General features: G+C 36.5%; 1 protein-coding gene across 3 annotated transcripts in view; it reads left to right on the top strand.

Moving 5' to 3' along the window:
• The window catches only part of Lin7a (lin-7 homolog A, crumbs cell polarity complex component), a 155,506-nt gene that overhangs the window by 34,599 nt on the left and 103,016 nt on the right, over positions 1–17,891 (top strand). For 2 of the 3 annotated variants that reach the window (XM_074084027.1, XM_020173065.2), the window contains exon 2: positions 9,106–9,224. In XM_074084027.1, the coding sequence (XP_073940128.1) occupies positions 9,106–9,224 (119 nt within the window). Of the gene's footprint in view, positions 1–9,105; positions 9,225–17,891 lie in introns of those variants that run through there. The other variant, XM_074084028.1, reaches the window with a different exon arrangement.

Here is a 17,891-nt window from a genome sequence, read left to right as displayed (position 1 = left end):
TGTGGTATTTTAAACTTTGGTTGTTCAAGCATAAGAATATGTCTTTGAAAAAGACATTATCAAAGTGGATTCCAGTTGTGATAATTTCCTTCCTATAATTTTACATTACCTCTTCAGACATTGCCATTGCCATTAAAGGACAGGAAGTGAGGACTTTTAGTCATAAAGGGTTAGGAGAAAAGAAGACCCAGATATCATACATAGATCATATGCCAGGCACTTTATATCAAAATCTCATTGTCCTTATATTCTAATTTAGACCTCATGATAACTGTATAAAGTCAGTATTACCGCATTATAGTTTTCCAGTCTCTTTGACTTTCAGGTCTATAATCACATTCTCCAACTGCTTGGGTCAGTGACGAAATATTTCATATAATCCCCTACTAGCCCCAAATTGTGGAAGAAAATAAGAAGAGAATGCCATCCTGTTATTATTTACTTTTTAAAATAATTTTGCCTGTATAGTTCTATCTTTTTGACTACTTATTGCATTTGTTAGCACCATTGGCTTACAGATAAGACAATACATGTGACTGTTTATGTAGAACCCATAAACTGGTGATTGTTTCACTAATGTGTCCTTTTCTGCCTGACAGACATTCTGTGGTGACATCACACTGCTGTGGCAGACATCAGCTCACTGTTTCTTCTTCTAGCCACTTACACTTTAAACCTGTCCATGTCTCACCATCTGAACTTCTACCATCTCTTGGCAATGCCACTCTTAGTAGCCCTCTTCCTAAGTGGAGTCCGTGCACACCCATATCTTTTATACTTAAAATCACAGACAACATTCACAGTAATGTTTATACAGTCTGAATCAGATCATATTATTCTTTTGCCAGGTACTCTGCAATGGCTTTCTTTAGAAATTATGCTGAAATCCAGTCCTTAGGAAATCTTTGTACAAAATCTGGCTCCTGTTTCTTCTTAGACTTTGTCTCCTATCCAGCAGGGTGCTAAGGTTGGTGCTTTGTGCCTTTGGGGTACTAGACTATCAGACATTCAAGAATTTTTCAAGGCAGTGATATCATGTTGGTAGCTTGGAAGTGATGTCCACTTGGAGTATTTATACCACAGAAATCAGTAAATGCTGCAAGGTGGGCTTTTGGGGTTTCGTCTTTTTGTTTTGGAGAGCTGTTTGCTATTCATTTACTACCAGGCCACTCTTGCTGTTGCTCATCTGCAGTGTTCCAATGACACTGGCTTTGTTTGATGTGTTGCCTTGCTCTGCTCACTTCCGTGTGTCATTGTCCTTGTCTGGATGCTCTTCCTTCTTCCTTTGGATTTTCATATGGCTGGCTGTTTCTCGGCTTTCAGTTCTGAATCCAAATGTGACCTTCCCAAAGAAGTTTTCCATGACTGGCATACTCAAAAGATCACCATATGTCACACTAGTGTCTCTATAGTGTCTACCTTACCCTAGAAACAGAACAACTCTGTTCAAGTTATGTGCTTTTGTATAAGCTAGCTTGCATTGGTTGCAGGCCATGGAAAACCACAGTAAAAGATGTACTTGTCTCATAGACAAGAACAATAGAGTTGGGCAGTTCAGAGCTAGTAAAACACTTCAGAAATAACATCAAGAGATAGGTCCCTTCCTTTTTCCTGCTCCACCATCCTTAGTGCATAACAATTATCTTCATGATCACAGAATGGCTATTTCACCTGTAGGCATTTTAGCTGTCAAGAGAAAAAGAGGGAAAGCAAGGATGCAAAGAGGAAAGTTGTGAAGGCAGGTTGTCCATTTCAAAGGCCTTCTTAGTCTTTGTACTTATAAGAACTTGGCCAAATGACAATAAATTCTGAAAGACAAGTATGTTCGCTTTTCAGCATCTGTAGTGGAAGGTAGCAAGGGATAAAAGGATTGTATGGCATCAGAGTAGCTACTTAGTATTTGCCACAGTGCTCAATAATTTTTTGCATCACTAGTAGAAAATAGATTCAAATGACTCAGCTCCTCCAAGGTTCAGCTTCAGATGTGTCATGGGTCAAATTCCACATGCTAAATGTCGGTCAAGTTAATAAAAACTCATCATTAAAGAATGAGAAGACAATTGGATTACTCCAGATCACTGCAAGTTCATTCCACTTAAGTTTCAATATTTACTTAAGTTCCAATAATTTATTGTTCTTCTTATGTTATATAGTATTCTGCCTATTTTGAAGAAAGTCTTCCCAAAATTTATCTTTTCCCTAAAACCAGGTAATTGATGATTTGATCATTTTTCAATGATCCATTATTATTGCTGTGAATATATGGATTATACAGTTCGAGGTCTTGGGTAGTGTTATGACTGTTTGTCCCAGCTCTCAACGGTCCATGTTTTTGCTTTAAAAAAAAATAAGTTTGATCAATTCTGCTAATTTTATTTCTAGTCCATTTTAAGTGTTAGGTTATAGAACAAATGAAAACATGGACACAAGAATCAAATACAGCTGGTTTTAAATCTTATCTCCACCATTGGGCCAGATAATTCTTCTGTGTAAGCCTTAGTTTTTTTATTTTTATTTTTAAATTAGCTGTATGGTAGAAATAATAGTAATCCCTTTAGAAACCAGTGAGGATCATCTAAGTAAAACAAGTAAGCACTGAATAAATGATGGCCATTAACTAGCTTTGTTGTGCTTTATATAGTAAACCTATTGAGTGTACATTTGTGAACCATACGCTTTATTAGAACCATTTAAGATGACTACTATAAGAACAATTTTAAGGTGCACCTCAGCTTCTTTATTTTTAATCCAATTGTTAAATAAATAGTCCAGGAATAAATTTTTATGTTGACTAAAATTTAAGAACCTTAAGCAAGGATTTGTTGATCATACTAGTTTAATCTCTACTAACAACCTTGGAGAAGGAGAATTTCTAGAATTTATTTTAATTATAGCATTCCACAGTATCCACAGTGACAACAACATCTCCTCCTGCCTTAGATACAAAATCTACAGATGCTTAAGTCTCTAATGTAAAATGGAATAGTATTTGCAAATAACTTAAGCACACCATCTCCTGTACTTTAAGTCATCTGTGGATTACTTGTAAAACCTAGTACAATGTGAATGCTATGTAAGTAGTTGTTATACTGCCTGTTTATGGAATAATGACCAAAAAATGTACATGTTCAACATATGTGCAACCATTAAGCCTGACTGTATTTTGGATCCATGGTTGGTTAAAGGACCTGCAGATTCAGACAGCTGTCTGCATATGGACTGCTGAGCCACATCTCAAAGGTAGACCAGATTCTAGAGCTGGGTTGCTGAAGTCAAAATCCAACTCTCTCACTTTACTAGCTCTTTCCTTGAAGAAGTAATTTTAATTCTGTGGGTCTCATTTTCCTCTTCTGTATAATGAGTGTAATAATGGTATCTACCTCATAATGCTGTTCGGAGAAACAAAATACTGTGAACAGTGACAAAATAAGCATGTAAATAATATTGTTATTAAAATTCCTAGGTGTATTGAGATTCCATGTCAGTAATTCTCACCATAAATACGCATTATTGTCACTAGGAATTTCTGATGCTCCTGATGCCCAGACCATACCCTAGATCAATGAATTCAGAAATACCTATGAGCAGGATCCAGGCATCTGTGATTTGCACTTTTTCCAGGTAATTCCAATGGGCAGCTAAGACTGAGAACTACTCCACGCTATCACTTAAAAGCTCCCCAGATGATCTTGTTGATCAATGAGTACTACCTGAGAGAGGTATACTGGTAAATGAATAAGGGTTAATCTTTATTGGAAGAGGAAAAATTAAGAGCTCAGCCTCTAACCAAGAAAGCCTGCAGAGCACAGAGCTATTATAAAAGCACTGAATCCTTGAAGAAAAAACTGCTAAAAGTAAAACTGTGATTGAAATAGAATCAATAAGCGTGGGGATCAGAATCACTCAGACCTAGACTCCAAACCCAGAGGGGTACAGGTGAGAAATGATGAATTCCCTGAAAACAACTTATTTAGTAAGTTGTTTAAATTTTCTGTAGAGAATAAGCCTCAGTTTTCTCATTTGCAAAATGTGGATATTTATCACCATTTGGAGTAATTACAACGATAAAAATGGGTTAAGATACATAAAGATCTTAACATACAACGTCTTATGTCAAAGTTTCTGAATCTCATGTTGAAATTTAACTGTCATATTCCCTTGCAGTGTTTGGTGGGTTTCATTATGCTATCTTCATGTGCATATATACGTATGTATATATGTGATACTTTGATCCTCATTAGGACCTACAAAATGCTGTGCCTCTATGGCTTGGTGCATATTGCAGTTTCTAGTGCAGAGATAAAAGGAACTGGATCTCTGTTTATAAGTCTAGTCTCATATTGAGTTATCACTCATGACTCCTACTATCTAGCAACAGCCATCCTTGACTAGAGGGACCTGATCTCTTCAACGTGTGTTTTTAGGCCTGTGCATCTGCTGTGTCTCTCTGGCTTCAAACCTGCAAGACGGTTCAGACCCCAGTGGCCACTGCTCTCCAACTCTCCCCCTCTGCTCAGTCAGACATGAGGCAGATCACTAAGACCACTGCCTACATAGCCAAGAAAGTGTGCTAGTCTCCCTTTTTTCAAGCACTCTCATTCTCTACAAGTGGTGCTATTGGGACCTTTCCCACTTAGCTGATGGAACAGAAGCAAGAAACTTAGTACTCTGCCTTGAACTCAGTGACAGTTCTTTCTCTCATCTCCCAAGTGCCTCTTAAAAGGACTGGAGAAGACCCCTGGTATAATGTAACAAAAGCAGTTTACCTTTTGTTTATTATTATTATTAATTATTGGTGGTGGTGGTATTGGGGATTAAACTCAGAGCCTGAGACTTGCTAGGCAAGCTCTGTACCACCCGAGCCCCTGCTTTTAGTTTGTATGTCATATAAGATCTGGCACTTTTGCCTGACTGGCCCTGGACAGCATGCCTCCTACATCTGCCTGTAAACACTTGGAACCACATGTATGCATTGCCATACCCTGCTTGTTTTTAAGATGAGGTCTTGCTAACTTTTGCAAAGGTTAACCTAGATCTTTGAGCCTTCTATTTCTGCCTCCAGAGTAGATGGAATTATAGTTGTTTGGCACCATCACTGGCACAGACCAGCTTTTAATATGCGTTAATTCAGGTGTGTCTGCTTTCTTTGATGACTCCTGTTTTGAATAACATTTTTTCTTAGCCTTGGATGGCCATATGAATCATTTGGAAGCTTCAAAAACACTGAGGAATGGATGGCACTCTTAGAGAGTTTGATTTAATTGGTCTGGGTTAGAAGGCCAGTGGAAAACTCAGATGATTCCAACAATATGCCTTTTGTAAGGATCAGCATTTTAGAATACGGTGGTAACCCCACATTAATCACTTTCGTCTATGGGCTTTTATCAAGAATTCTGAGACTCCTGGAAGAATCCCATTCAGTATCCTTTCAAACACTGTATAAAAGAATAACAGAATGCAAATCTCCAGGAATACCTGGAGGTGAAAGAAACTAAAGGATCATCGTGTTCACTTTTCTTCTTCGAACCAACAATTGCAGAATTACTTTGAGCATTTGTTTAAGAAGGATATACCTGATCCTAGTTTCACACCTCCTAAATCACCATTTCTCCAGTGGGGCTGGGGGTTGTAAGCCTTCATCTCACTAAGCTCTCTCAAGTTACGCTTAGATATATTCATGTTTTAGAGCCATTAACCCCTGGCAGTGGTTCCCAGTCCTAGCTGCACATTAACATCACAAAGGAACTTTAGAACCACCACATTGACTGGAGCAGGGGTCTCAGCCTCAGATATGGATTCTGGGCTGGGGCTAAATCAGGCATATTTTTTTAGTCAGGGTTGAGAGCTACTGTTCTAGAGAGTCTAGATTAGTTCATTTGAGGTGGGGCTTAGAAATCGACAATTTTTAAATGCGCCCCAGGTAATTCCAACGCACAGCACAGGATGAAAACTACCTAATATTCGGGTTGCTATCATTCTCAATTTTCCTGAGCTTCCCCCATTGCCCTTAATACCCTTCGGCCTATAGATTTAGGCTTGTCTCTTTCTCCCACACCAGACCAAGAAAGTCTCTGCCAATGCTGAAAGAGATTTGGAGATCTAGATTCATGAGAAGTTACAGGTTCATACAGATAATGACCTCTAACACTTGCCTTCCTGAGCCAGTCTCATGAATTAATCTACTATTCATTCAACAAATGTGCTTTAAACACTTAATATGTGTCAGGTACTCTGCAGTGAGCTGTGGATACAATGACAAGATATTGTTCCTGATACCTCAAGAAACAAAGAGATTTGCAGAGATGAAGGAGGAAGACAGACAGGCAAACAGAGTTACAGCAGAGAGTGATAATTACTGTGATGGATAAGTAAACAAAGAACTGTAGGAGCACAGAGCTGATAGCAACTGAAGCTGCCTGGACAGTGAAGAGATGCCTAGAAAGATGCTATTTAAGTTAAATCTTTGCTACACAACCTAAAAAACCTTCCACGATGTGTCCTTTGTCTGCTCCATCACTTGCCATTCTCTCCCTGCTATCAGTTTTAGCTAAACTGAAGTCTTTTCAGTTTTTTTATTTTATTGTTTTTACATTTACTCACAGGTGTATACATTGAGCCATCTTCCCCCTACCTCCCCTTTCAATTTTTTGAATGACCTACACTCTCTTAAACAAGTCTTCATCTTCATTTATTTCCTTTACCTAGAATATTCTTTTCCCTTTCCACACTTCCACCTTCTACCTAGGACTGTGCTTAACTACTGCTTCCACAAAGAGGTTCTTCCTAACCTCTTGCATGGTGATATATGTGTTTATTATAATCCATTGACCACTCATAGTACTTGGCTTATAGAACACACACCTTTCCTGCAAACTGTTGCCCTCAGTCCTGTACATGCCGTGAAAGCAAGAGAAAGAACAACCTCCTCTTATGCACAGAATAAGGTCCAATATTCTGAGTGAATTGCACTCCAGGAACAGAGGGCAATATGCACCAAGCCATAGAGGCACAGCATTTTGTAGTATGTTCTAAGAACAGTAAAAATTTGGATGTGCAAATTATACATAGAGGGGGCTCTAAAGTGATGAGGGAGCAGAGGTGGGCTGCTAAGCTTCTTCCACAAACCACTAAATGGTCTGAACTTTATCCTGTAGTGTCAGTGAGGTTTTATGGATAGGAGAATAATATTTAGGCTTATCATTCAGAAGGAGTATAGAAGATGGACTGAAAAAGAAAAGGCTAAATTAAAGATCAGTCAGGACATTTTTCCAGTACTACAGGTGAGAAATGATGAATTCCCTGAAATATTGAAGTGGAGGAGTTCCACTTAAAAGCCATTTTTGAGAGAATCTATAGCACTTGTTGACTAACTACATCTGGGGAATGAGTGTGAAAGACAATGCCATGGTCTAGCTTAGGAGGCAGGCTGCTTTGGTATGCTATTAATGGAAATATAGAATATAGGAAGACAAGAACTGGTTTCAGGAAAAGAATAAATGATCTCAGTTTTAAACATATGAAGAGTTCCATACACCCATGGGGCATCTGAGAAGAGTATTTTATGCAGTTGGAAGTGCATTAAATCTCAGCTTAGTACCTTATTGATTGTAGATGTGACCAGTGCTGTCCAATTGACTATGTTGTCTTCCAGTTTATGTACTAAAAGACAAACCTTGGGAACTAACAGTGTCATATTGATTTCACAATTTATACTACTTTGGTCTACAATTGTCAACATAATTACTTCAGGGAGAGATTCTGCAAAGTCACTTTCTAATCATTTTTTTTAGTTTGATATCTACTACATCTATGCTAACCCCACCCAAATTCTAAAATGTTATAATTTTATTATAGGTGGCATTGCTGTTATGTTTTTTTATTTGATTGTGAGTTCTATGAGTTTGGAAAGGAAGTATGTTATACTTGTCACTCTTAATGCCAGATACTCAGATTAACTGAATGGATGAGTGAATGGATGAATTTATAATCTGACTGCAGGGATATGTGATATTTTCTGGAACTAATCTTCTAGGAATTGAAAACTTTACATTCTACTACTTAGATGCCTAAGTGACTTTTCAGTGAAGTATTGACTGTAGCAACAGTTAGAAGAGCTCGCTTTAAGTAGTTTTTTTGTGGTGCTGGGGATCAAACCAAGGGCCTTGCACATAAAAAACAAGTGCACTGAGCTATATCCACAGACATACAAGTATCTTTACAATGGCCTTTCATTGTTTTATTTTCTCTTGGCAATATGAAATAATCCTTGAATTTTAAATTTTTATGGCAAGAAGAGGGTATATGCTTACTAACCTTTGATATTGATATTAAGCACTCTTGTTTGGTACTGTTCTAAAAGCTGAGAGATGATCACATTTTTGTTTAGGAAGATAACTGTGGACCTTATGAAGAGACTGTAAAATAAATTTTTTCAGTTGTATAGAGGAGAGATAGTGAGGACCTGGAATGATGCAATAGAGGTAAAATGGAGAGAATTTATTAATTCATTTCTTCATCAAGTAGTTATTTCTTGTATTATACTATACTCTAGAGATGCAATGGCAAAAAAAAACAAAAACAAAAAAAACAGTTAAGTCCATACCTGAAAGTTTTTGGACAAGTAAAGGAGAGGTACATTAATCAAGTAATCATACTAACTACTTGTAATATTGCAGCTGTGATAAATGTCATGTGGGAAAAGAAGAGTCAAACTGAAGAAAAGAATTCAAAGATAAAATTGACAGAACTAGTTTGGCTATTAGGATATCAGAATAAATAACATATTTTTCTTGTTCTTCTCACTTATTAAAACTGATTTATTTGACAGAAATAACATATATGAAATTCCAGCAAGGTATATTAAGCAAAAATTATATGAAAAAAATTAGAGTGACCTTTTACCAAAAATGTAATCAATAAGCTATGATTTATAAATTCTGATTTTGTAACTAATTTCATGTTGTTTTAGTTGGTATATGTGGTCAGTAGATGTTAAAGACCCAGTGGCTAAGGTAGAGAAATAGAAAACTCAGCCGGGATAGTGATGTTTTACTGGCATTATATAATTGATTCTAGGTCTCTCCATTTTGATTTTTTTCCATTCAGATGTTGCAAGAGCAATTGAATTACTGGAGAAGCTACAGGAATCTGGAGAGGTACCAGTGCACAAGCTACAATCCCTCAAAAAGGTGCTTCAGAGTGAGTTTTGTACAGCAATTCGAGAGGTAGGACACCAAGCTCTTAATAACTATATTCAGCCATATGTCTTCTGAATTGAAAACATATCTTTTCCACATAAACAGTTGAAATCGTTAAAATTGGAACTACATCTTTAACTTTCTGTTTTTAGCTTCCTGGCCAGATGATAAAATATAATTTAGTCTGCTAAATTCTTAAATTAGATTCAGCAAGAATTTATACATTCATACAAAACCAAATGTTAATCTTATGGTACCAAGGAAGGGACTGCTTCAGAACGTGACTCTTGTAGGTAGTTTAAACTACTTAGTATTCACATGAAGCCACCTGGAAATTCAGGGAAAAATAGTCATACTAATGACAGTGAGCTTTTCTTAGAAGAAATCTCAACTAAATTTTTCACTGTTAAGTCTGGCTAAAGTTATAGTTATTCAAATATTACTGTCCAGTGCAACAATGAAAATCTCTGCATGGGCTAGTATGACTTCACAGCAAATCTTTGCAATGCTTTCAAGAGTGAAGCAAGCCAAATGAGTGTGTTGAAATGACTATTTGATTTTATATTGAATGGTGGTAAAATTGACTATTCAAATAATAAATTTAATTGATTACAAAGAAAGTACCTTAAGATGTATAACATAACATAAGCTATGTTTTCAGTCAGTAACTTACTGCTCCTTGCCCATCAGGCACTAGATAATATTTCATTAATCAGAATCTAGAGCCCATAATTCCAGCATATTTAACTTTTAAGGTGTCCCCAGGGATATTACCTGCTATCATCCTATCCAAATTCAATGGAATCCAATGACTACCTGAAAAGGTTGTCACATGAGCACACAACTCTCAGGGAATGCATGAATCAACCTTTCTTCCTGTTTGCAGCTCTACTTGTGACCATGCACATTTTCAACAATGATAGGTCACATTAGATGCAGTAGATTCAGAAAACCAGTTGACTAAGGTAGAGATATAGAAAACTCTCTATAGGTTTAAACGATAGCCAATGCAATAAAGTTAAAGTTTAGCCTTTGCAGGGATTTGGCTTATATTGTGCTGTACTCAGTGTTCATCAGGTACTTGTTCATGATTTGATTTTTGTTAATACTGAATATAGCTTAAGTAAATAACCATGTTTATTACTTTACAAATTTTAACCTATGAACTGATCCAAGGGTGAAATTAATTTTCTCAGTGTATATATGATATCTAGAAACTCTACGGCCCTTCTCAGTTAAACTCCTATGATGACTCTAGACCAAAGCTAAATTCCCTATACACTCATTTCTTTCCTCACAGAGTGTTACTCCTCTGAGATTGAGTGGCCAGCTTTTCCTTTTTTAGAGATTCTCTCATGTCTTCTGCCTTGTAGCATTCTGCTTTACACAGAACTAACTAAAGGATAGAAAGTATCAAATATTTACCTCTGCTCGTTGTATATGTACAGTTTACTTGACAGTAGGACCATGGGGTTTCTAGATATCTTATGTACTTTGAGTCATGATAATTCAATGTTTTTGCATTCACAGAACTTACATTCCAGTGAGAGAAATTTGTGACAAAGAAGCATACAATAAAGTATCACAGAGTTATGAAACTTTAGAGAAAGAGAAAGCAGAATTAGTGGATGATATTAAACTATTGTTAGGAAAATCAGTAAAGAAAACCTAACTGAGGTAATAGAATAAATCACACAAATATCAGGGGGTGGGCGTAAAGTGTTCCAGGCAGAAGGAAACAGTGCAAAAATCCAGAGACAAGAATGATTTTAATGTGTGGACAGAACATCCCAAAGCCAGTATGTCTGCAGTAGAATAAGTAAGTAGGCTCCCTAGAGACATCAGGATTGCAGATCACATAAGGCTTTGCAGACCATACAAGAGCAATGAACCTCATTCTAAGTGTGATGGGAGGCCCTTGGAGAGTTTTTACCTGACAATTTTTGTTTTCAGAAAAGGTCCTTTCTGGTCATTGTGAAAAGACAGTTGTTACAAGAATAAAAACAAAGCTGGGCACAGTGGCTCGTGCCTGTAATTCTAGCTATTCAGGAGATGGAGCTCAAGAGGATTATGGTTCAAGGTCACCCCGGACTAAAAGCTTGTGAAACCCCATCTCAACCAATAGCTGGACTCAGTGGTACATACTTGTCACCTTAGCTACTGGGGTAGCATAAATAGGAGGATCACACTCCAGACTGGCCCTAGGATAAAGCAATGCTCTGTAGTAGAGTGCCTGCCTAGCAGGTACAAGGCATTCAGCTCAAACCCCAGTAATGACAGAAAGAAAAAGAAAGTAGAAACAAGGGAAACACTTAAGAAGGTAAAGGTAATGAGATCAAGAAAGAGATAAGTTGATGGCAGTTTGAACAAAGGTGGCAACTGTACAAGTAGAGGGACATTGTCAGATTTCAGGTGTACTTTTGAGAGAAAAATCAACAGAAATTGTAGCTGCATTGGGTACATGGCATATGAGTAGAAGTCTCAATTGATGCTTAAGCTTGGGCTTGAACAAGTGAATGAATTATAATATCATAAGGTGGGAGTCTTTGGAGGTGGGCCATGTTTGGAGAAGACCATCAAAATTCCCATTCTATACCTAGTAAATGGATGGTGCTTTTTAGACATCCAAGTACAGATGTCTCACAGGCATCCAAGTTTAATTTCTAAGGGAGAAGCTGGGTCTGTAGTTGCAGATGTCTTGAAATAAGCAAAGGCTGATTAAAGTACATTATATACATGTATGAAAATGAAATAGTGAAATCCATTATTTTGTACAATTAATATATACTAATAAAAAAATGTAAAATCTAGTGCGCTAATGGAAAAGGGAATGTGAGTAAAGAAAGAAAATACAGGACAGGTTGTATGGATTTGTCTTATAGACCTTGCTGGGATGAAGTGGGAAAGCATGTCATGAGCAGTCCATGGAGATCTAGAAGCTGATGCAGAAATTTCAGAACAAAAGTCATGTGATGGATCTACCTTACAGTCTACAAATTTGAACTATTAAGATTAATTTTATTTTCACGATGAATTCCTTATTAATAATTTTTTCCTGAAAGTTAATTCATGTCATATAGAAAGTGTGAAGTGTCACTTCATCTTGCCTGGTGTTGCATGCCGGTGCTATGGTATTGTTTATTCTTATTACATCTGGAGTTGTTTTCAGTATTCTTACTGTGTTGCTTTACATTTACTATGGCAAGTAATGGAAAAAGTAGTAACACATAAAACAATTCTGTTTAGCATTCTTAATCTCCCTAATGAGAATGTCTTCAATAAAATTACAAACTACGAGTATGCATTGCCAAATAGGTGAATCAAAAGCCAGTAAAGAAAAGTGAATCTAGGAAATTTAATAGTGATATATGAAAATTAAACTGATTTGTGCCAAGTACACTTTCACTCCAAGTCTCCTGTTTTGCTGGCAAAAAACTTTTGAAGTTTTTGGTTCTTATTTAAATAATGCTCAGATTTTTTGTTATTAAATTATGTGACTTTCAGAAATAATTGTTAATAATTTAAAGTATGTTCTTAGATGTACTTATCAAAGTAAAAACAGATACAGGTCACACTACTACCAACAACAATATAAAACACAAATTGTGCTTAAAAAGAAGGCAGAGTAAGCTTTTGCAAAAATTGCCTTACATAAGTGTAGTGGTAGGTCGTATGTGTTGTGGCGGTCTCATATTTTGCTTTACATTTGGGGAAACCACTGAATCAGCTTTTGGCACATGTGCAGCACTGATATAAGGAAAATAGTTTGATGGAATTTTGTGGGTTTTCAAAGTGAAAAATAGATGCTTAGAAGAGATTAGAAATTTAACTTTTTTCTGCCATCTGTAACCTATAAAAACAACTGAAAAAAGTTGTTTTTCAATTCTGAGGGAAGAACATTTGTATACAGCTCTTATGGTTTAGATATGAATATCACCCACAGTTCATGTGTTTAACACTTGGTCCCAACCTGGTGGCACTATTTTGGGAGTTTCTGGATACTTGAGGAAGGTGACCTAGCTGGAGCAGTTAGGTCACTGGCTGCAGTAAATTGTGGCTATCTTATCCTGGCCCCTTCCTTGCTTTCTATCTCTCTCTGCTTTCTGTCCTCCATGAGGGGAAGACCTCCTCCTCCGCACAATCCCACCATCTTGATGTTTTTACCAAGTGCAGGGGGCCAGCAACCATGGGCATCCATGGACTGATCCCTCTGAAACTGGGCAAAATTAATCTTTCTTCCTTTAAGTTGTTTGGGTCAGGTATTTTGGTCACACCTACACAAAACTAATACAAGAATTGTATTGCTTTGTTAATAAATAAGTTGCACTTGAATGTCAGTCCACACACAGTTTTATCACAGGAGACATATAGAGGTCAGCAATTTTCTTCATTTATTTCTGAAGGATCTTAAAAGGACCCTGATCAGTAATTAAAGTGCAAATAATCTTGAGTACATGACAGAAATGGACTGACATGTGATCCTACTTTACTGTAAGGAGATCTGCTGGCTGACAAGAGAAAGTTCACACAAGCTTTTGAATGAGAGATGAAAAAAAAAATTTGTGGAACTGATATTCCCAGTGAAGACCATTTTTGTGCTTTTTGAATGACTTCCTCAAGTTTTAGTTATACACTAAGTGGCCTAAATTATAAATTTCAGGAAGAAATTTAATGATTACAAAATGTTGAGTTTTGAATACTTTCCTAAGAGCATTTGAATGGTGATACAAATGGCTCAGCTGTCAAGAAATGGGCTTTTTCCTGACACTTCATATTCTCTGTGCTTCAGAGAAACAAATGAGTAAATGTATGAGTGATCATGTTAAGAGGACATCCAGTTGTTTACAAAGAAATTCTTTCAGCAACTGAAGTAATCAAAAACATAATTAGCAATCTATTTGCCATTACCATCTTCTGAGTGTTAAAACATTCAAGCTCCCAGGTGTTAGGAGAATCAGGAGGTCAAAGCCAAATTGGGAAAAGTTAACAAGACACTGTCTCAAAAACAAAATGCAAACAAAAGGGCTGGGTGTGTGACTCAAGTGGGAGCACTGGTGAGTATTCTTAGCAACTGTAAGACCCTCGATCCAATCCCAATTACCACAAAAAAAAAAAAAAAAAAAAATATATATATATATATATATATATCAAGCTTCTGGGAATATGTGATTCATTAACCCAGAGTGCGATGTGTTACTGACAATGGTGTGCGGTGAGAATGACCTCCCACCTTTATCACTGCCATTTGCATGTTCGGACCTAAAATACAGAACAAAATGATATAGTCACCCAAAACTGTCTTCTTTGGCCAATCACCAGCTATCACATGTTGGTATTTTCTAATGTAGTATAATGATAAATAAGAAAATAAATCAACTCTATATGGGCAATCATTCTGTGATAGTGAATAGGATTGTAACAAAAAAAAAATTCCCCTTTTCCTCTACTTCTCACACACTACACCTAGGTTTCTCCATTCCCTTTACGTCTTTTTGACAACTGCTTTGGACATTCATTTGCATGTAGAAAACTTGTGTTCCACTTCCTTATGTAAGCCTGTGAGTCAGCTTTTAACCTGCCATGTTCCCTTCCCCTTGCTAGGTAGCCAGTAATATTTCTTTTGACAAATTATCAGTCAACTTGGTTTTCAGAGTGAGAAAATGAAAGGTAGATGCTCTAGACAACTCTTAATGAACATGTAGCCTGAGTAAGAAACAAATCTTTATTGCTCAGAGTCCTCAAAATTTTAAGGCTTACATACTATAGCATAAACCAGATTATCCTGACAGATAATGCATAGTAATCAATGCAAATTTACCTTGGAAAAAGGTTATGAGCAGGATCAACTCTTTTACTGCTATAAAACAAGACTGATGTTAAAAATTATATTTTTACTAAACTATGCTTTTTTTCAAAATTATATGGCATTAGTAGCCATTAGTAAACATTAGATGGATGAACATTTTAAATTTTTTTGAGAAACTTGGGTCATAGATTTTATTTACTTCTATATTGTCTCTTATTTGTACTTCTTATTCTCATTCTTTTGCTCCTGAGGGGAGAACTCACTAACCCTTCAGTACTGTTTCTCACTCTATCTAAATCCTACACTATTTCTTTGTAAATGGACTTTGTATATTAAAGACTTAAAGGTATAATCAAAATAGAAGAAATATTAGGAATATCTCAATCTACTATTCAAGTGCTCTTGGTCCCCAGTGAGATTATTTTTTTCCCAGAGGGATCTATAGATTGGGAATTTTCACCACAATACTTCTCACCAGGGATATGTGGGAAAAGTTACTGTGAGGTATTTTGTCATATATATGTATACATAAGTGTGTGTATGTATATGTGCATAATCATTTTTGGCAGTGTGGGATTTGAACTCAGGACTTCATACTAGGCAGATGCTCTATCACTTATGTCACACCTCCGGCCCTTTTTTCTCTGGTTATTTTTGAGATATGGCCTTTGTTTTTGCCTAGATTCATCTGGACTACAATCCTCCTGTTCACACTTCCATTCTAGCTGGGATGCCGGGCTACACCTAGCTTTTTTCTGTTGAGACAGGGTCTTAAGAACTTTTTTGCCTGGGCAGTCCTGGAATCGTGATCCTCCCAATCTCTGACTCTGGAAAAGCTAGGATTACAAGCATGAGCCACCAGTGCCCAGCTTATAGATCACTTTTTACTTAGCTTTGTTTTTGTTTGATTCCCTTTTTTGAGGAAAAAAAATTGTTTATGGCAAATATATTTTGTTTAATTTAGGGGGTGGAGGGGTTTCGCCTGAGTGCTAGAAATATACACATTCACCACCAAACTCAGCTTTTTTTTTTAAATGTTTTAATATGTTTTTAGTATTTTCCTTTAAGCATGGATAGAGTAGCCTGGATTCCTTATGCAAAATTATTATCCTTTTATGAGGACATCTAGAATAGCATTGCATTCAGCAGAATTAAGGAAAATGTATTTGACATTATGTTTATGCATATCTCTTTCTGTTCACATTAAACTTAGTTTAAGTTGGCAAATGTCAAAGAAGAGAGAGCTGATGGCTTTTACATTTCCTTTTATTTTATTTGCATTGCTAAATGTGATAGAGCACAAAAAACAGACTGTTTCTTGTGTGATAAGTTCCCTGCCAGTAAGCACATACAGTCAAGAAAGCTTATCTCTGAACATCCCAAAAATAAATCACACAATATTATAATTATTTCCTTTAGAGAAAAATCAAATTTTAAAGGGGTGGAAATTTATCAAAACTTGTATTTGTCCCACCATGAAAGTCTTGACACTTTCCAAGCGAAAGAAACCGAAAATAACTGGAGAAAGCTTTATCAAGTCAAGTAGTCTAGAAATGCTTAATCTGGTGGGTTGTTCAGGGCAAGGAGAAAAAATCCTAAAGCAGTGCCTGTGTTCGCACCATATAACCTGCTCCTGAACTCTTAATTTTGTTCATATTTTGAAGCCAATTGTAGCGAAAATAACAGCTGTGCCATTCCCATTTTGTGTGCAACTGGGTGAAAAATTTTATTGTTTCAGTAAAACTCCAAATTTTATCCATGCGTGCTCATGCCTTATAGTGCGTATGAGTGGTGGCTTCAGGATAGCTTAAAAGCCAAGTTCTTCTAACGTGAAAAGCTTGTTAATCAAATAGAACTTCTTATGGAGGGAAAAATCTTGGTACACCGTGTACTTATGGAGTCTGTACAAATAGAGCTCCAGTGCAATGTGAAGCCTCTTTTTTTAAAGCCTTAATCCCGCAAATGAGTTTCTAGATCCAAAATGCAGCTGATTATTCTGAAGAAGCCAGAGGCACTTAGTGCTTTAACCATCAACATGCATTAGCATTAAAGGCTGACAATTTTCCTAAAAGATGCCTTGCCTGCTCTGTTAAAAGGGCCCTAATAATTCTACAGTCATGTCGTTGAATCTACATTTTCAAGTTTTTCATTTAGAAATGGAGCAAAATTTCTTCTTTTTACTATCTAAAATGCCTTGGCTTTCTAGCAGAAAAGTGTTATTACAGTTGTCTAAACATGGGTCAGAAATTTCACTTTGTTTTTTTAAGTAAAATATACCAGAATCTTAGAAGAACTTGCTAAGAGTGGTTTATCCTTGTAGCAAGACTTTCTTGTAGATGTTAAACCTAAAGAATGAGATTTAACAATTCCGGATCCTCTGGTCCAGTAGGTAGGTCCTGAAAACACCATTTTGGAGATAGATACTAGAAGTGAAAACTGTGACCTTCGCATGTAGAGGTTTAAGGGGGTTGAAAATGAGGCCATTGTCAGTTATCCTGAAGATCCACAAACACCTAGAAGGATAGCAAAACTGTTTTTAAAGGTTATGTCTGCTTAGACTATTTAAAATTGAAAGGATTCAAATGTCTTTCCCAGATACCAAAGTTTGCATAATCTCATTTGATTTGAAGACAAAGGATTTGTTAGAGTTGAAACTCAGCTTGAAATGTCTTGGAGAAAGTGCTAGTTAGTGGTCTTGAAACTCTGCTCTGCCTGGGAAATTAATTCATTTTCTATTACAAAACCACGTGAGCTCAGACAACTTTGAACACTCCTTACTGTTAAAATTGACTCAAAATTTATCGAATATTAAAAATGATATCCATATTTTCATGTTATTTTCATTATCATTCTAAATCTTAACTTATTATTAAGCCAAATTAAACACC

This window comes from Castor canadensis, chromosome 8, assembly GCF_047511655.1.
Source record: "Castor canadensis chromosome 8, mCasCan1.hap1v2, whole genome shotgun sequence".
NCBI classification, from domain to species: Eukaryota; Metazoa; Chordata; class Mammalia; order Rodentia; family Castoridae; genus Castor; species Castor canadensis.
Note: the sequence above shows the minus strand (reverse complement) of the source record. Positions and strands in the feature narration are given on the sequence as shown.